The sequence below is a fragment of the Colletotrichum scovillei genome (assembly GCF_011075155.1).
Source record: "Colletotrichum scovillei strain TJNH1 chromosome Unknown Contig00011, whole genome shotgun sequence".
Classification (NCBI taxonomy): domain Eukaryota; kingdom Fungi; phylum Ascomycota; class Sordariomycetes; order Glomerellales; family Glomerellaceae; genus Colletotrichum; species Colletotrichum scovillei.
Window position 1 is genome coordinate 491,742 of NW_023336269.1, and position 18,824 is coordinate 510,565.

At 51.4% G+C, this 18,824-nt stretch overlaps 8 protein-coding genes across 8 annotated transcripts; 3 read left to right on the plus strand and 5 right to left on the minus strand.

Annotated features, from left to right (window-relative positions):
- Positions 1 to 887: 887 nt before the first annotated feature.
- On the minus strand, positions 888 to 2,454 carry HER10_EVM0011717 (uncharacterized protein; the record flags this gene model as incomplete). The annotated part of the gene is made up of 4 exons (XM_035481140.1): positions 888 to 1,795; positions 1,846 to 2,011; positions 2,071 to 2,191; positions 2,246 to 2,454. 4 exons carry the CDS (start codon positions 2,452 to 2,454, stop codon positions 888 to 890), a joined length of 1,404 nt encoding a protein of 467 aa, XP_035327332.1.
- Positions 2,455 to 3,034: 580 nt separating this feature from the next.
- On the minus strand, positions 3,035 to 4,443 carry HER10_EVM0012569 (uncharacterized protein). Its single transcript, XM_035481962.1, has 2 exons — positions 3,640 to 4,443; positions 3,035 to 3,585 (listed from the first exon to the last, which is right to left on the minus strand). The coding sequence occupies exons 1-2, from the start codon at positions 4,176 to 4,178 to the stop codon at positions 3,234 to 3,236; spliced, it is 891 nt and encodes a 296-aa protein (XP_035327410.1). The 5' UTR covers positions 4,179 to 4,443; the 3' UTR covers positions 3,035 to 3,233.
- A 216-nt stretch (positions 4,444 to 4,659) lies between these two features.
- Positions 4,660 to 6,762, plus strand: HER10_EVM0005302 (uncharacterized protein). The gene is made up of 2 exons (XM_035474924.1): positions 4,660 to 5,448; positions 5,500 to 6,762. The coding sequence occupies exons 1-2, from the start codon at positions 4,723 to 4,725 to the stop codon at positions 5,869 to 5,871; spliced, it is 1,098 nt and encodes a 365-aa protein (XP_035326847.1). The 5' UTR covers positions 4,660 to 4,722; the 3' UTR covers positions 5,872 to 6,762.
- On the minus strand, positions 5,961 to 6,536 carry HER10_EVM0012074 (uncharacterized protein; the record flags this gene model as incomplete). Its single annotated transcript, XM_035481477.1, has 1 exon — positions 5,961 to 6,536. The coding sequence occupies one exon, from the start codon at positions 6,534 to 6,536 to the stop codon at positions 5,961 to 5,963; it is 576 nt and encodes a 191-aa protein (XP_035327361.1).
- Positions 6,763 to 8,667: 1,905 nt separating the features above from the next.
- On the plus strand, positions 8,668 to 10,231 carry HER10_EVM0008906 (uncharacterized protein). Its single transcript, XM_035478412.1, has 2 exons — positions 8,668 to 9,599; positions 9,744 to 10,231. The coding sequence occupies exons 1-2, from the start codon at positions 9,208 to 9,210 to the stop codon at positions 9,907 to 9,909; spliced, it is 558 nt and encodes a 185-aa protein (XP_035327104.1). The 5' UTR covers positions 8,668 to 9,207; the 3' UTR covers positions 9,910 to 10,231.
- Positions 10,232 to 10,497: 266 nt separating this feature from the next.
- Positions 10,498 to 13,877, minus strand: HER10_EVM0013111 (uncharacterized protein; the record flags this gene model as incomplete). Its single annotated transcript, XM_035482479.1, has 6 exons — positions 10,498 to 10,688; positions 10,754 to 10,916; positions 10,976 to 11,277; positions 11,380 to 11,702; positions 11,770 to 11,906; positions 13,803 to 13,877. 6 exons carry the CDS (start codon positions 13,875 to 13,877, stop codon positions 10,498 to 10,500), a joined length of 1,191 nt encoding a protein of 396 aa, XP_035327452.1.
- Positions 13,878 to 15,622: 1,745 nt separating this feature from the next.
- Positions 15,623 to 17,001, plus strand: HER10_EVM0012438 (short chain dehydrogenase). Its single transcript, XM_035481834.1, has 3 exons — positions 15,623 to 15,820; positions 15,876 to 16,388; positions 16,445 to 17,001. Exons 1-3 carry the CDS (start codon positions 15,766 to 15,768, stop codon positions 16,774 to 16,776), a joined length of 900 nt encoding a protein of 299 aa, XP_035327395.1. The 5' UTR covers positions 15,623 to 15,765; the 3' UTR covers positions 16,777 to 17,001.
- Positions 17,002 to 17,316: 315 nt separating this feature from the next.
- On the minus strand, positions 17,317 to 18,824 carry HER10_EVM0002605 (uncharacterized protein; the record flags this gene model as incomplete). Its single annotated transcript, XM_035472311.1, has 8 exons — positions 17,317 to 17,640; positions 17,706 to 17,835; positions 17,887 to 17,952; positions 18,006 to 18,060; positions 18,117 to 18,253; positions 18,314 to 18,485; positions 18,547 to 18,574; positions 18,657 to 18,824. 8 exons carry the CDS (start codon positions 18,822 to 18,824, stop codon positions 17,317 to 17,319), a joined length of 1,080 nt encoding a protein of 359 aa, XP_035326627.1.

The following is an 18,824-nucleotide window of genomic DNA, read 5'->3' on the forward strand; positions in this document are numbered from 1 at the left end:
ATTAATAACGTACTGGTTGGACCTTTGAAGCCGGTTCGCTAAATCTGACTGCGCCACCCGAAATGCGGTAGTACACATTGACTATTAAGATAGAACCTGTCGTGGTGTTTGTGCAAAGGATTCGACCTTTAGTCCCCGAGTTTCTGACGTGTTCCATCTTCAAAGCCTCAGGGCAGGAGCACAGTCGGGGCAGCTATTCCTGGAAATCCCGTGGCGGCAAGTCTTTGACCTCATTGGTATGCACATTCTGTATAGTTTTGGGATGTGAATGTGGCTGGCCTTTGGCGTTTTAAAAAGCTCAATGAGGTTGTTTCAATAAGGCTAAAGTATTGGGTAGATGAGAGCTTCTTGAGAGATACTTGCTTGAGTGTGATGATGAAGAGACGTATCTCCATGTTTTCCTCTCGATGGGTAGGGTATATTTATATGTCTCCCTAACGCTCATAGTGTTGAAGTGAATGTGACAGATGCAATAACGCCCGCGGTTCACCGACCAGCTGTATCTTCATCGCCAGCTCAGGTACCTACGCTGGTTATGGCAATCACTTAAGACTGTGATTCACACTCTCGAACCGTTATAGCTGCCCTTATGAGGAAACACTTTTGTTGCTGTTTAAATTCCCATTTCTACGCGAGTCGGAGCTGGAGGCATCTACACGACATAGCCACTGTGCAAAGAAGGAGCTATCCACGAAGACGGTGTAGCCATCGATCACAATCAAGGGAGTGACATTTGCCACAGTCTCTAGCAGCCCGAAAACTTCAACATAATTCTGGTTGCGCAGACACTGACTCACCACCTTACTCAATAATACAGATGTTATTTTGGAGGAGAAAACGACCTGTCGCTCGCGAATTTCGGTTCGAGTAGTGATGAGACTGACCAATCACAAGGCCAGGCGAGTCTTGAGAAAACCACCGAAACTGTCAAAGAGTGCCTGATCATGCCCCTCCCTCCAGCGGCACCTCAGGACGGTTCTCTCTCGCCCAACATCGAGCACAATCTCGAATCCAAACTTGCAATCCTCAGAATCTGATGACATCTCGAGAGCGGTCTTGCCCTCTCGTTCCTCCCGCATCTTCTTCCGTCTCCAGGCGCGACTCCACACGTTCTCTCGCGCCCTGCCGATACCGAGAAGCTTCTGACGGTCCCATTCCCAGGAGACCAGTTCCAATGAAGACATGAGCTCTTGGATCTTGTCTTGCAGCTTCCCTATCTCTGTGTCAAGCGGGAAGGTAGTGACCTCAGATTCCACACTCGGAGGGAGCAGCTTCTTCCAAATTGCAGCCTTCATCCCCCTCGCGGCCTCCTCCGACGGCCTCATCGTACCAAAACTCCACGCGACGGCCCATCGCCTCGTTTTGTTACCTTGCACAAATTCCGTCACGGCGTAGTTGTCGATGTTCTTCTCTCTCAGAATTGCGATGAACTCCTCGAGGCTGGATTGTTTTCCAAACATGGACGTGTACCACTGCACCCTCTCGCGCAGGATGAGTGATTCCTCGAGGATCTTCGACACGAACTTGACTTCGCCGCCGTCTGTCACCATCTCCACTGGCGCGCCGGTGCATGCCGTCAGAGGAGGGCGCGACTTTTGCTTCGCAGAGTTGAGGAGGTCGTCTTCGGATGTGTAGAACGGGGGATTTGTCATGACGAAGGTAAGTGACTCGATACCCAAATCGGTCAGGGGGATCATGGGATCTTGGGGTACACGGGCAATGACGGAGATTCGACTTTGTAGGTTGTTCAATTCTACGTTCGTCTTGGCGAATTCCAGACTCTTTGAGTCAATGTCTACTGATAATCAATACCTCAACAAAAAAATCCGAGAGACCGTAACATACCCGTTGCGAAGAAGAACCATTTCCGCTGGGTGCATCCCAGAAGCGGATAGATACAGCTTGCTCCGGTGCCGATATCGAGCCCGACCACTTTTCGATCTGGATCGCCGTAGGTGGTGCTATCCAGTAGGGTCTTCAGCCAAAGAAGGTAATTGTGGCGGTTTGGTACCTTTTGCCGTCAGCAGTGTAATGATGAGATGTCCGAGACGTTTGGAGGATTGAACTCACTGGTGGACACAAACGATCGTCGGGTAGCTCAATATTTAGCCCAAAGTCAGCTTTCAGCAGCGTCTTTGTGAGCTGCATAACTGCAGATGGATCATTGAAATCAAGATTCCCACCTTTGAGCCTGGGTAAAAGTCGGTCAGTTGAGGTAAAGAAGAATCTCGATGTTGTCACGCACAGAGCGCCAAATTTTGGGTCTTGGCGGCCCAGCTTCCCAAAGTCAGGTTCCGTCGAGTAGAGATTGCGGAAGTAGGCATCTGCATGAGGACCGGGCTCCGGTAGTCGATCCGCGAGTCCGCGATCAGCTCTTCGAATTGCATTTTGCAAGCTGAAATTGTTCGCTGCGGAGGGAGTAGTCTCCGAGCTTCTTCGTCTTTTGCCTGTCATGGCTTCCGGGGGTGGTTGGTGTCTTGACTCGATCCACCGCCACCGAGCGAATTTTGAATCGAGGCCGGTGGCAAACAACAGCATAAAATATATTCAAGAGAGTATCAAACACTGTCGTGAAAGTGATCACCGAGAGGATGAATTTTAGACTTGGCTCAGCTGGTGGTGTCAAAGTTGCTTTGGCTTCGACGTTCGCGACGTGTTAGTGACGAGAAATTGTTACTGGTGGTAAGTTGGTGAGAAGTGGAGCCAGTTGGAGGGAAGATTGGATAGAGGAATATGCGCTTGTGATTGACGAGTCATCGCTATAAGCAGTACCAGCGTTCATCGTGAACAACACGTCTCCCGAAGTCCGCCATCTACTATGTGTATTATAGACTGTTACCTCGTAGACACTTAAATGCAATGATTGACAAGTGGAAAGTTTTAGTCATAGCCTTGGTCGAGTTTTCTCTGCTACTAGTCACAGTAGAAACTTACATATATCGACTCGGGCCCGGGGTGGCCGCTCGAAACAGAGGTAGCACAGGAAGCTGGTTCAACTTCACGAAATGTTCAGAGACCAGGCTTGATACCTTGGTGGTGCGAGCTGGTGATATATCGAAAGTGCTATCTTGTGGTGTAGAGTACTGATGACCACAAACATGTCTGTAGTTGGTTTTCCAAATGTATAAAAGCTCCGAAAACAAATCGAAACTTGCACGCTTCCATGCTATGCAACGCTGTCGTTTTCTCATGTCCGTCATACATGCTCACATATGCATCATGCCTCGCGTAAATCACTGTCCCCACATGAGAACTCTCCACCGCCAGCCTTCAAGCAGCTTCATGTCTTGGTCGACAACCTCCACATCGCCTCTCTCGATCTTGGCACTCAGTCGCTTCAATCGCTTCGACACGGTCTTGGCCACCTGCAGAGAAACTTCGTTGGTGAAGACGTAGAGTACGGCAAAGACAAAGAAGGCGATGCTGGCGAAGCTGTTGCGGCCCAGGAGACTATCCTTGATCCGGGCTACCAGTGCTTTACTGCGCCAGAATGCGTACTCGGTGCTGTTAGACGCCTGGACGTCGGTTTCCGTCTTATCAGAAGGGCGGCGGAAGATGCGCTTCACAGCTGGGATGAAGGTTGCTCTGTAGGCAGTGGTCAGCAACGTCCCGCGAGCTCGTCATACCATGAGATCTTACACAGCTCCACCAATGAGCCAGTTTCTCCAGCGGTGATTTTCGCCATCTTTGATTAGGGTTCCGACCTCCTTCCGCAAAACCTTAAGATCACCTAGCAGGACACGACCTTGGGCCCTGATCTGATCCTCCAACTCTAACGACATGGCACCATCCAGTCGGCCTCTCTTTCTCTGCAGAGACAAATACTCCCGAAGCGCAAATTGGGTCCCGGTCTTGACCGTTTTCAGGTCCTGCGTCGTCGTAGTAAGAGGGTTCAAGGCAGCTGAAGGGCGCGGACCCTCCACCATGCTAGCCTGCTGAGAGTGAGGATTTGGATAGGCTGCAGGGCCAGACATGTGCTCAACTGGAGCTATACTCGTCGGCCCGGGAGGCGGTCCTCCATAGACTGTCCCAGGGTACGGAGCCGTGGGTGTGGTAGACTGAGGCGGCCGCGAGTACGGGTCGACTGAGACCCCCGGCGGCGCTCCAGAAGGTGGTGGAGGGTAGGAGCCGGGTCCAGTGTACGGACCAGACGCGGTTGCAACCGGCCGGCTGTCCATAGTCTCGGGAAGCAGGACACCCTAAGGTTACTTAGCGGCGGTGAGAGATAGTAGCTTTCGGGCTGCGACTAGAGCAGAGCGGATCAGGCGGGAGTGGATGCGGGTCTCTCAGATCAGAGCACAACTACAACAAAAGAACAACAGAACAATAGAACAAAAGCAAGGAACGTAGAATGGCAATTCTATGGACAAGGTACGAGGATAATATGAGCAACGAGAAATTAATGAGGTGGCGGGGGAGCGAACTTGGAGAAGAGCTGGAAACAACTCAGCTCACTGCAGGGCGAAGGCGGAGGGAAGGTGACGGGAAGGTGAAGGCGGCATAAAAGTGGGGGCTTGCCAGCGAACGGGACCCACTGCGGGATGTGGGTCCATCACACCGTTCCAAGTGTGGCGCAAACTCGAGGCCTTAGCCACACATTGGCAGCCTCGATTCTTCCTGAGGCGTCACTCTCTGCCAGAGCTCGACCAAATGTGAAGCCTTTCCAGTCTTGCGCAAAGCCAACACCACCGCGCCGTTGCCAATTCCCTTTACAGATACACAATGCCCGACCCAGCGAGCTCACGGTTCACGCCGTCCAACAAGACAACAACTGAACGCATCTCAGACAGCACCGTAGGCCTCGTCGCGCTCTCCGACTTTCGCAAGCGACGCGCCGAGGTCCTCGACCAGCAAGACCGCGAACGAGAAGCCGCCCTCTCCGGCACATCCACACCAGACCGATCCAACTCCGCGACGCCAGACCCCGGGAGCGACTCGGCGAGCGGCGCAAGCAAACCAAAGAAGAAGAAGAAGAAGCTCGGCGGCAGCAAGCTATCTTTTGGCGACGATGAAGAGGAAGAGGAGGGTTCGCTGCCAGTAAAGAAAGGCAAGAAGGCAGACGAAGACGAGGATGAGAAGAGCACAACCACAAAGAAATCCAGAGTCGTTGCCAACTCGTCCGTCGCGTTTGTGCCCAAGGTCATGTCGAAAGCAGCCTTGCGACGTGAGGCGGCTGAGAGAGAGGCGTTGCGCAAGGAGTTCCTCGCGATACAGGAGGCCGTCAAGGCGACAGAAATTGCAATCCCGTTCGTGTTTTACGATGGATCGAATATACCCGGTGGCACTGTCCGTGTCAAGAAGGGCGACTACATCTGGGTTTTCTTGGACAAGAGTCGAAAAGTTGGCGCCGAGTTAGGCGTGGGAGAGAAAGCCAATGCACGAAGAGAATGGGCGAGAGTTGGTGTAGACGACCTGATGCTCGTCCGGGGGTCCATCATCATTCCACATGTGAGTCAATTGTGCTTCTGTCTATTCGCGTCTTTCACTAATGCTCTATAGCACTATGAGTTCTATTTCTTCATCATCAACAAGAATGCTGGCCCAGGTGGCCAACAACTGTTCAACTACAAAGCCGACGCGCCGCCCAAGAAAGACGGACCGGAACCAGATGAAGCTCCGCCTGCCCCATCTGGCGGCCTGACCACCGCAGCTGCTCTCAAGGCGGCTGCAGTCAAGGCCCTGCCCGACATCAACACCCTTGAAGGTGCCACAGACGACCCTACCCTGACGAAAGTGGTGGATCGGCGCTGGTATGAGCGCAATAAGCACATCTATCCAGCGAGCATGTGGCAAGAGTTTGACCCCGAGAAGGACTATGACACGGAGGTGCGGAAGGACGCCGGCGGCAACACGTTCTTCTTTTCGAGGTGAAGCCTGTATCGTCGACTATGTTTGGCGAGCCTGAATCAGAGGACCGCTAAGGGGGAAAGAGTTACGCCACGAGCGGCGTTCTTGCGCGTTCATCCCGACAGCGTGCGGAGAGTCAAGACGATACCCAGGATTAACAGCCATCCCGGCCAGAAGACCATGACGATCAGCATGTTACCTCCCGGGCCCAGTATTGTTGTTGCAAACTCCATGAAAACCTTCTTCCTCAACTTCTGGATTCGTTTGGATTCCCATACATGTCCCATGGACGTGCGGAATGCTGTCGTCGCCTTCTTGATGGCAAACAGCGAATGGACGGCGAAGAGTCGGGTTGCTATGACTGCCGACGTGAGGGTTGAGGTGGCGAGAAGGTGTGCGTAGAGGAAGAGGAGCGACGACGCCACGGCCACTACTCTTTGGAAGCGGACCGCGATGTCAAAGGTAGGCCCGAGTGCGGCAACGAGATCTGACCGTTGGCGGATGGTTACGCCAGGCTCGTGTTTGGACGAGGTCAAAAGCGCGACTTTGTTCATGATGGCGACGGCAGAAGAGGTCTCGGCGAAGACGTGATCACGACCTACAGCGGTGCCTTGTTTGTTTTGACGTGCCCCAATGCCATCAGAAGCGTGGCGAGCACGTTGCAACTCACGATATATATCAAGGGGCATCTGAAGAGCAGCGGCAACTGCATGCGATTCATTCCACCCTATGGACTTTTGGACTCGCGGTAAAAGCGCCTCTGAGGTTCTCGATAACACATAAAGTTTGGATGAGCATGAACATCAAGTATGATAGAGCTCGCAGCTGCCACGGCGCTATATGCCTAACATGAGCGATGTCTAGAATTTTCTACCCCTCCATTGTGTCGAGATTGATGCTGTGACAGCCCCACCACCGCATCCTTTCCCTGGCGACAAACCATGTCGACACGTGGGGCTGGCTGCTCGCCGGATCGGTTCTTGAAGCTCACATCGGGCCTCGAGGCTGGAGTGGAATATCAGCAACGTGGATTCTCAACGACTCTTATTCGTGGAATCCTTTGGACCCCCGTGGGATCTTGCAGGCTAGAATCTCCATCTTTCAACTTTGGAACGGTTGCGTTACCCCTCGATGGACCCTGATCTTTAACATTTTAGCTTCCATTGGCTGTGTACATCAGTTTGATCTTATCGCGTCTATCGCGCTCGTGATTGAACAGATACCACCTCGAATAAGGTAGCTCCGGATTTCCTGACCTCTTGGAGGTGAATATGGAGGCATGTGGCGGACTCGTGTTTCGGCCGCCGACCGTGGAGGAAAGAGGCACTTTGACGGGTTGGCTCATCTGCCGTTTCCGGGATGCGTCCGACTCAAGCGGATTGTTTACTCCGGCATTTTCGGGTCATATCGGCCACAGTTATGGCTGCGCCACACTTTGTGCCACACTTAGTCATCACGCAGTCATTTACATCCAGCTCCTAGCTGTGGCTGGTGCTCCAGCCACCCACCCAACCAAGGGGTCACCAATTCTAAAATGCGAATCTCGTCACGATCATTGCTGCACAAACAAAAATCGTAATCTCTTCGCCGTCTAAGTATCGGATAGCGACAGACCGCCACCTTCAGCCGCTTTCTCTCTTTTCGGGTGTGCATAGAGCGGTCAGATCCTGCCGGCGATGTGTTCCTGCATTTACCAGAAATACAAAACACCCATCTCGAGTGAGGATTCATTTACGGGAGAGTCATACGTCGGAAACGGACCAAAGATTGTTCGGCGGCCCTGGGGTCCCAGACCCATGAAGTCGGTGAGGATTAGAACACAACCGCAGCGAGGTGTAACGTTCCCACGAGGGTTTGAGGCGAAATAGAGACGTTTGAGCGACGATCGAATTCACTGCTTTCCGTCCGGTCCGACAGAGCCACCCGCCAAGATCCTTCGTCTAGGCGGCAGTGGCTGGTCGAAAGGCACTTTGACAATAAGCACGACCGGCTTTGTGCGCCCCTCAACGAGGAATTCAGCGCGCCGTCTGCCCACCGGAGCCGAGGATGGCATGACGAGCATGACAAGCGCCGATCCGACAAGTGGTTCTTCAGTGGAGATGCGGCTGGAAACGAAGTCACTTTGACTATTGCGACTTGACTGCACCGCATGACGGATGGGACCAGAAAACAAACGCAGCGATATGCATATTTTGCAGCCTGGCTCCATGCAGGTTCCAGGTCATCGATCTTCCTGATCGTATCTGCCAGCGTTTGCATCACGGGGAGCCACCGAGGAGGGCGCGGTTCATCTATTCTTCCCTCGTAACCCAGAATCTGACCGAGGAAATCCCATCCGGTCTTTGACAACTGGTTGGGATCAGACGAAGAGGAACAACGAGACCCTGGAATCGTCCCATCCACTACTCAAAACGTCCAAGGTATACCCGTGACTCTCAGTAAGGTCGCCGCTGCAAGCAAGAGGGACTGTCATTGGGAACATTCATGCATATCCATCCCATCCCACTGGCATCCTCCTTTGCTGTGTTCAACACGAGCCAGCGATCGGCAGTCCGCTCCAGGGCACACGCTGTTCGAAAAAGCTGCTAGTTTGCTAGCTGTCAGCTGCCGAGCCGAGCACTAGGCAGGCCCCAGCTGAGTTTACGTGAAAATATAGTGAAAAACATGAGGACGAGAGACAATTCTTCTAATAATACACATTTCGCCCCAACCCGAACCAGAATGGTGCCTGCAGCGACAAGCCGGAATCGGGCAATTTTGATCGCTTTTCCAACCCCCATGCTCCGCTCAGCGCCGTCTTTACCCATTACCTACCTACCGTACGAGTGAGCGATGCGACCCCCCCTCCACCCCTCTTTTTGTTTCTCCCGCTTGTCTGCCAACGGGCACGATCTACGCCGCGTTTGTGGGGGAAGAGGGGAGGGGATGGGATAAGTGAGAAAGGATGTCGCTTGACGGCGACACGGTCCATCCAGTCGACTGCGGTCGCAAGAAATACGAGAATGGTACCCTTTGTGCTACGTCATGGTTCAACGGTGCCACCTCTCCGGCCTTACCGACTTTCATGCAATGGATGGCTAGGACTCCCGGGTTTAGACTCTTTGATGGAATGCTGTGTGGAAAGGCAACTGGCGATCTTTTGTCAATGTCGATGGGACTGGCGAAAAGTTTGACGATGCTAGGTGTACTTAAACCTGCGTGATGTTCCTCGTCTAAAGTCTTGAGATTTTGCATCACAGCAGCACGCTTCTTCCGTCTCATCTCAATTCATCTCACCTAATCCCACTTCATAGTAAACATAAACTCATCCTCTCAAATTAAAGACCCCTCAACCCATCACAACACTCGTCAACCCTCAAAATGTACTTCCTTGCCAGCCTCCTACTCCTCGCTCCAGCCCTCGCCTCCCCCATCGCCCAACGCGAGGAGACGTGCGGCCAAAAATCAGGCAAGCTCTCTGAGTGGACGCTCACGGGTTTCGACTACCACGCCAGCTACATCTTCAGCACGCCCTCACACCAGAACTCCTGGGGCTACATCAGCTTCAACGTCTCCAACCCGGTCCTCGACTACACCGTCGCCTGCTCCGCCGCCAGCAGCCGTCTCAACGACTTCTTCTACGGCGAGCAGGTCTACCAGTGCACGCCGCCCGAGGGCGGGGAGAGCACGGCCACGTCCTTCACGTGGAGCACGCCTGAGAAGGCTGTTGCGTTGAACCAGTCGTGGACTTGTAACGATGATCCCAAGTACCCGTAAGTCACATCCTCTCAACTCCCTATCTGTTTGCCTTTCATCGCGTGGGATTTCCCCTGTCGATGAAACATTTGGGCCGAAAACGTCACGGGGTACAGTTTGCCATGAGGGATGCCCAGGCTAACTGGAATGTTAACAACCAGAGCCCGCTACACCGCAAAGGGCGGCGCCGTCGCCGATCTCCAGTGCGAGGAGACGTTCTGGCAAAACGATAACTGGACCATTGGTCAGATTTACTCGACGCGCAACATCAACTGCGGCATCATCACGCTGCCTACCCCGATCAAGGAGATCTCCGCGGTCGCTTAGACGGGACCAGTCTTAATCACGGTTCACGGATAATTAGAGCTCCGGCGCGGGGCTCGATTCCATCCGCGCATAATCGACGACGCTTTACACGACTTTTACGATGATTTGGCTGTTTTGCTTTTACGACACTCCTTTGATGGATGCTTCGCACTTTTGCATAGTTCCGGCGCCTAGAAAACCTTTCCCGGGCATTGACCTAATGATGGGAAGAGGGATGCTATTTCGGGATGAAAATGGGACACGGAGCATATAGAAGCATGTTTGGAATAATTCTAATGATCTAATTCTTCTTCATAACTGAGTAGACTCACTGATTGCCTCGTTCGGATGACCGTGACTTCATTGTTGTGTTTAAGAATATTCATATGCAGTGCCTATGGCTTATCAGACGCCTTCCTGCATTAAAGACCTCACGATGACACACTTGACCAAGCAATCTTGGAGAACTATTTCGACCACGACTTCGCAAGAAACTTGAATCGTCGAAACATCAAAGCAATGGGGTATCTTCTTCTGCTTCACATCAACCATCTTCCTTTTCTTTGTCCACACCTCTAAGACTTGATCCTCATCTCATTGAGTCTCCCTTCAGTCATCAGCCGTCTGCCGACACAGCCACGGGTCCTCCATCAGTTCTCGGGCGGATAACCTATCCTCTGGTTTCCACTGCAGCATCTTCCTCAGAAACACCAAGAACTCGGCTTGCTCCGCTCCCTCAAGATTACATTCTTCCTCCTCGAACGAGGACTCTGGTATCTCGCCGTCGACAATTAGTTTCCCTGTCCCTCGCGCGTCAGTCCCACCGGGCCTGCAATGCGAGACACTCGCATGGTCATCAACTAACCTTCTTCGTCAAAAAAGTCTTTCCATGTCGACCCTCTATCCAGGAGATCATCGGGCGGGGGTCCGAGCAAAGACACCGTCCGCGCAAAGTGGGCGGCCCGGGATGCATTCCGATCGCGGTGTCGTGTGTTGTAAAGAAGCTTCCCCTCGAATAAATCCCAAACCTGGCAACAGTGAAAATTTCAGCGTCTAGCAGGTCCCTCGTCGCCGGCGAATCTCTTACCATCAATCCCAAAGCCCAGATATCAATCTTTTCGTCCCAGGGAATTCCGAGGATGATTTCAGGCGCGCGGTACAGATCCGGCATCACCTCGCCGTCGAAGTCGCCTTCTCCGTATTGCGCATCGCCGAAATCTGAAATGACGGGATCGCCCGGGTCATCTGGGATCTCAAGGCCCGTTGATGCGTAGGTGGTACGATCACTCATGACTTTTCTCGCGCTTGGAAGCCTCCATTCTTCGTTCACTAGGTCATCTAAGATTGTCGTGTCCGAGATTGAGAGCATTATGTTTCCATCTTGAATATCTGACGTGTGTGTTAGTGGAGCCGATCTATGCGCCGATGCAGAGAACACCTCAGCCTGAGGTGCATGGTGGTGAAGTAATGCAGGAGCGCAATCATCCTCACCTGTATGGACGACATGTGCAACTGAATGCATATAGTCAATGCCCAGTAGCAAGCCGTATATCAATCCCTTTAAGAGATTCTCTGGCAGCTTGCCGCCTGCCAATTCTCGGATATCGGCCAGGGATAAGCCTAGAGTCTCGAAGACCAGACAAACATGCGGGCCGATTTTCCCTTGCAATTCAAAACTGTCCTTGATGGAACGAAGGAGTTTCTGTCCTGGGTGCTCAGACTCGAGGCGTTCCAAGTGGCGAAGGACCACTTCCTCGTTACGAGCCTGCCGATGACCAGTCTCATAGACTTTCAAAGTCACATAGCAATGCTTCCTAAACTAACAGTTAGCTAAGTAGCTCTCGAAACGACAACAAGTCCAGAAATAGATCGCGCACATACTGAAGATCACGACACAACCACACGGTTGATGCAGACCCAAATCCCAGCTTCAGCAGTACTTGATACCGCGACTCATAGACCTCGCCAATCTGGACCGGGTACCACTTGTCGGGATTATAAGTCAAACCCCCCACTTCCTGGCACCCCCCTGTTTCTGGCACCCACAAAAACGATGGGATCACAACCCAACCTCCTCATTACTATTAACTATTGATCCTCAACCACACCCACTACAATACAACTGCCAGCCTCACTAGGGCATTCAGAGTCGCTGGATTCAGCCGTAATAACCTCCTTTTCACCCGCTTCGATTTGAGCCCGATGGATATCCCTGATGTTCGCAAACTTCGTGTTGGGATCGATCTGAACAGTCTTCCTCTTCCTAACTGCAGCGTTGGTAACTTGAGCCCTCAGGTGAGCCAGCTGCTGCTGGGCAGCTGCCAGTTGCCAGGCCTGCTCTGTGAAGCCTTTTTTCACCTTCCTGAACAGCAGCCGTTGAGTGCTGGTATCATTGTCGAGTTGGGTGTATAAGTGCAGTTGACCGCTGAGCTCTGCCAGCTTCCTGGGTGTCGACCAGACCACTGCAGAGGAAGCAGAATCCCATGGCTCAACAGGGGTAGTTTGTTGACCATTATGGCATCGCTTTTGCCCCGACTGGTTGGTTTGGGTGTGGTGGGCTTAGCAGAAGGCTCAGGTAATACCATAGGGTTCATCAGGGGCTTAACCATCGCTACAGGGTGTAGACCAGTCCACTTCCAACCACTTCTGATGTTCGAGACTGATAGACCAGCAAGTCGAGCCTTCTGGTAACAGTCCAGGAAGTTCCTTTTACCTATAATGGTAGAGTCGTTCCATTGAGACAAGTAACCGAGCTCCTTCCGATAGGCTGACTTAACAGGGCTGAAGACAGACTGGTCAAGTGGCTGGAGGACATGAGAGGAGTGTGGTGGTAAGAACAGTAAATGGATATTGTTAATATAGCAATTCCACATGAAGTCTGTCGTCGTATGACTCCCATGCCCATCCACAATCAACAGTCGAGCCTCGCCCTCAGCCTCGGGCATAGTCTGTGGGATAAACACCTTCTCTAACCATTCAATGGCAGTTAAGTCTGTAGTCCAGCCATTATCTGTTGCTGTAAACTCCCACCCATCGTATGGAACCAGATGTAATGGAAACCACTGTTGTTGGACCGTCTTCCCTTGAAAATGATAAGAGGACGAAGTGCCCTACCCAAGGCTGAGATACACTCAATGATAGAGACCCATGCCCTCGACCCAGGTTGTTTCTTGCGAACAGACGTCGTCTCAGCCATGCCCAGCACTAACCCATTAGCTCCTGACCCTCGAGGATGCCAGTCTCATCCATATTATATCTGTTGGCTGGTTTGATGTCCTTGATCTCAGGGATAGCAAGGAACTTAAACCAGTTCCTAATGACCTCAGTAGATGCCCCATTAACGCGTCTAGAATCGATGGAACGACTTCTCTGAACCTTAATGATAGGGTTCCTTCTCACGAAGGCATAGATCCAGCCTTTTCCTAATGGTTTGGTATCCCCAGCAGCAGCCAGAACTCGCTCTGCGAATTCCTTCACCTGTTGGTGCGTTGGTGCGAGGCCCAGAAGCCTGAATGCGAACCCATTGTGCCAGCTTACTCTCCTGGTCAGGAGACAGCCTCTGCCAGTCAGCAAAAGCCACTTTCCTAGTCTGACCACCTTGGAGACGTAGTTGGAGGGTTGATCGTGGTATCCCATACTCCAATGAGGCTCTCTTTTGACTCTTGCCGTTTGAGATGTCCTCGAGAGCCTGACGAAGCTGATCTTCGGTATATTGAGGCATTAGATATAGAAGAAGGTATGTGCAAAAAATGAGCCCATTTGGACTCGAATTGAAAATGTTGTGATAAAAGGAGGTTGGGGGTGGGCATTGCGTTGTGGTGGATTTTCGCGTTTTTGTGGGTGCCAGAAACAGGGGGGTGCCGGGAAGTGGGGGGTTTGACTTACCAAGCAAAAGCCTCCTCTTCCAGGCGTACCTCTTGGCCGTACAGCTCTTCCGGTTCGGCGTCCGGCAGCTGCCGTGGGGGCGAGGCGTCTCTCTCCGCGGCCATTGGCGTCAAGGACCGCGGCGACAATGCGGTTGAAGTAGGCGGTGAGGTGTGGACTCGGAGACATGGCGTTGTTGCGCGCAGGGTTTGCTCGAGGCTCTGGCTATTTTTTGTGGGGTGGAGATGGTAAGTGCCCGTTGTGCTGCGGGCTTCCCCACTAACAAAAGTCTCGTGTGACCAGTTGCAACTTGATTTGGTTTCCAGCCACCTCCATTTCTCGTTGGCGCTGGAGCTGAGTAAGTGAGCTGAATAGGTAGGAACTATGAGATGATTTGTGAATACGAAGAGACCAAATTTTCAGAACCCTTCTGTGGACAATTTTTTGTCACGGCTTCACTTAGGATTCTCTGTCGTTGTAAAGCCCACGGACACGGTGACTTGGCAACTCAACCTGGTAAAACTTTATTCAACACTAGAAGAAAGTAACCGTCATCTATCAAGCCTCCCATCAATTTTCGAATCGCGTGATGAAGCAAGAAGTGTCCAGCTACGACCATATCCTTTCCTTTTCTGATCATCTTCTCCTATTGAACGTACTAAAGTCTGTTACCCGGTTGCATACAAGCTGTGAAAAAGGCATAGCCAGGCGCTGAACTTAGAGAATGGGCAATCTATCCCATTTGGAATCTTCATGCTTATCGTTATTTCAATTCGACGAGTGCGAATGTCACTTCAAAGCCTTAGCACTATGATTGTGCAGTGCAGAGAATATACAGAAGAGGAAAACAAAGAAATAAATTGATGTAACCTAATTTGAACTCTCAGCCGATGTGCAAATGCCAGAATGGATTCGCGGTGCTTGCTTCCATCAAACGAAAACGCCGGCAACTCGCCTTCGTAGCTGGAATCATCACCGTATAAACACAAGTCGGAACATTCCTTAAGTGTCACATGCGTGCACTTGTGGGACAGTTGAGTCCAGTCCCAAGGCTTTCTAGTCTTGTCATTGTCGTGTTCGCATTTGCTCGCAAGACGTGCGCCAACTTTGTTTGAGAGTAGCGAAATTTAACCTTACAGCCCAATCTCGTCTCAAGGGTTTCGCCGTTGCAAGAGTCTGCGGCCACTAACAGGCCTTCATCGTCCCAGCTCTATTAGAAATGGCAAGATTTCCGTTCTGAAGTATTACGTCTTAGAGCCGTCTGGAGCTATGTCTCTGGGCCAATAATAATGCCTAGTCTGTGGATTAAGCGTGGTACACCAGATGCGCGTTGTCTGTCAGACGATGTAGCTGGGTTTTGCGACGGAAATAATGGGACTTCATACTAGCTTGACGATTGTGTAATATTGCAGACCACCAAGTCTTTCGATATGCTTGCTTGTCGTCCAGAATTTTGAAAGAGAGGAAAATGAATCCTGTTGATCGCTGCATTTCATAGCTTGACTTCGAGGATGAAGCATTGGTCATAATTGAAATGGGAGACCGATCAATGCCTGAGGGAACTGTCCGAGTGCGAAGGAAATGCGAGACCAATTTCAATGAACATGACCGACTGCGAGCGTTGTTTTCGCAAGCAATCATGTGCTTTGCGGTATGTTGCCAGATGCGAATGCGAATACCGTTGCATTGCAGTCTGACCGAGACCGCTTGAGTCACCCGACCGGCACGGTGAGAAGAATCGGGTTTGGGCTGTCAGCACCTTGAATCCTATCTGCGCCACAATTTGGAGCCCAAAAATCAATTGGACCTCAAGTCAACATCGAAATGTGTGAGCCCACGAGTCAGTACTAGAAAGTCCAAGAGATTAGATCGGCGACGATGAAGTCGAATCTTGGACAGAGACGTTGAGATATATAAGAGTAGCATCAGCCTGCATACTCTCTCACATCTACCTGTTTTTTACCAGACTCGATCGTCAATAGCATCTCGAAGACTTCAGTGTCCAACGTCAATATGAATCCGGTTAACACCAAACCGTACACTCTTCCCCCGGATGCAATATGGTTGAGTAAGTCTTGCTATGGTGAGAATCGCTTAGGTTCACGCTACTAACACACTGCCAGTCACCGGATGTTCGTCGGGTATCGGCCAAGCACTGGCAGCTCTAGTCGCAACCAAGCCCAATCATCGCTTGATCGCCACAGCTCGGAATCCTACGGACCTGGATTATCTGCCCGACGGCAATGTCAACCTCCTCAAACTGGCCCTTGATGTGACATCACCAACCTCAGTGAAAGAGGCGTTCAAAGCCGCAACCGAACACTTTGGCAAAAATTTTCATCTTGATGTCTTGGTGAATAATGCCGGGTATTCGTTGTCTGGCGATACTGAGTCTGCGACCGAGACACAAGCTCACCAGGAAATTGAAACCCTCTTCTTCGGTACGGCGCGGATGACTACTCGTGCCATCGAGAATATGCGACAGTCTGAAACCCGACGAGGCGGTATTATCTTCAACATTTCCTCTCTTGCTGGACAATGCGCCTTTCCGGGTCACGCGTACTACCACGCGGGGAAGTGGGCCGTCGAAGGGTGGACTGAGTCTGTGGCAAAGGAGATGCATCCTGATTGGAACAGTAAGCTGGCATCATATCTCACATGGAAAAGTGCAGGAGTCGCTGACGTATTTCAGTAAACTTCTGTATTGTAGAGCCGAGTGGTGTCCAGACGAATTTCGAGGGGCATAGCAAGGCGCGGACTGAGCCTCATCCCGCCTATGCCGAGAAAGATATGCCGGCACGTGTTCTCGAGAGATACGTGGAGATGGGTATCAAGTCGGGAACGCTTACCAAGCCGTCTGCGATTGCAGACGCTATCTTCAGTATTGCGTCTAGCGAGAAACGCATTCCTTTGCGTGTTCCCCTCGGTGAACCGGCTTGGGGCTTTATCAAGCAGAAGCATGAGACCTGCTTGAAGGACCTTAAAGACGTCAAGGATCTCAGTTTGTTGGTGTCTAAGACGTAATGGGTACTAAGAAGCGGCGGCAGATGTAAGGCTTGAAATTGCTCAGGGTTCTGAAATGAGATATCCTTGTATCCCTATATTGGGACATTCTGTCGAGGTCCGCAGTCACTCGAGATGGGAGCACATGCAGCCCATGTACAACATATGTTTCCTGAACTACAGGCCATTGTTACTTGAGCATCCGACTCGTGTGACTAGGGCTTGCTAAAGAGTTATGCCGTTTCTTAGCTCTACTTCATGTCCATATCAAATCCTTGCCCCTAGACAAGTAATGATGGAGGACTGAAGTCAAATGCATTCTCACGCAGCATTTGATGGCCATAAACTTTTCCAGTCACTCCAGTTCTTCGTTATCATTCGTTACCAGAACGTCATTAATTCGTACCCAACCGGCCAGCCGTATGAGGACGGCTCGCAATGTGTACATGTATTATACATCTTGACAGACACTAGATGGATGGAGTCTGGGCCAAGAGCAGCACTCTAGTCTTGCGTCGAGCTTGCCTCCAAATTCACACATTAATTGTCTCCGCCATCCCATTATCGTCCAACCTCAACGTGGTAATCCTTGGTGACCTGAATTCCCGAGTTGTAATTTCCTCCGTCATCGGAACTCCGGTCATCCGCAAACGCCGTGGTCTGGCTTCTGGCGCCCTTTGGATTGACGATATGCTCTTGACTTCCTACAGATGTGTCGTCGAGCTTCTGATGGCCATTTCTGACGCGTGACATCTTGTGGGAGCTGCCGGTGCCGCCGAATGTGACCAGGCCGGAGTGGGGAGTACTCGGATTCGTGGAGCCGGTGCGTCGATGGGGGAAAAGCGGCTTGATTGACGGAGCGTTCGTGCAGATAATCGCAACAACCTGATAGAAAGTTGATTAGCCAAAATGGCGATGAAGTAATAAGAAGCGATGAATTTTCAGCTCACCGTTTCACGGATGGACCAATTCAATCCCAAGTCAAGTCGTTCGGGGGTGCTCAAGCAGATGATGCACCGCAATAGCGTGCAAATTACGATGAAGAAACCGGCACAGAACATTAGGCCGAATGCTAGTTTCCTACGACATTTGTTAGAATCACAAATTCTTCAGCGTTCAGCTGCAACTTACTTTTGAAGAGTGGTCTGCAACCTCCACAACAACGGGATGGGAATGTACATGATCATGATGTCGGTTCTAGGTACAAGCGTCAGCTAAGGGATGACTGTTCCAGGTGCATCAAGACTTACACGACGTTTGTAGTCACCAACGCGTAATACTTGGAGGTGTTTTGCGTGCAGTCATCTACCTGACGTTAGAGTCTCGCCGTCAGATACGTTTCGGCACATTATCTTCCTTACCTCCGGCATAGGGATACACCTGCCAAAGCTTGTGCATAGGACGGCAATGTCCTGTAACAACCGCAAGTGTGGCCAAGTAGGCAAAGACGGTAATCACGGACACCACCTTGACGAGGCGTTCCTCTGGCAGAGTTTTGCTGCCCAATCGTTACTTAGTGTCTGTTTTGCAGGGACTCAACTGACAGACAGCAACTTACGTGACTCTGGAGAAGAAGAAGAGCATAATGCCCTTCAGACTCCAAATCATGCTAACGTAGACATACCACGCAGCGAAAAGCCATTTCGCTCCCGTTTCGTGGCTCTTGTATTGTTCTGGCGTGAGGCTCAACGCGATCTCGTCGGTCATACCCGTGATACTTCCCTTCTCAACTAGAAAGTGGTCGTTAGAACAAAAGTAAAGTTTTCTTGGCACACAAGAGTCTGTTCTTACCGATGATTTGACACATCATAACCTCCAACTAAGGTTCGTGGTGTTGTCAGCGGAGCCCGCTCCGTGGTGTGGTAGGGAATAGGGGTTCCCCGTTGAGACAACAAACTAACTGTGAAGAATATAATGGCCGCCACGGCCAAATAATCGTCGCCTTGCCATTTGAAACCCACCACCTTCTTGCATCTCGTAAAGATTCGTAGGAAAAGAACCAAAATTCCAATGGCATATTCCACCCACATCTCAATCACCGCCGGCATCAACGCTTCAGCTACCGCCAT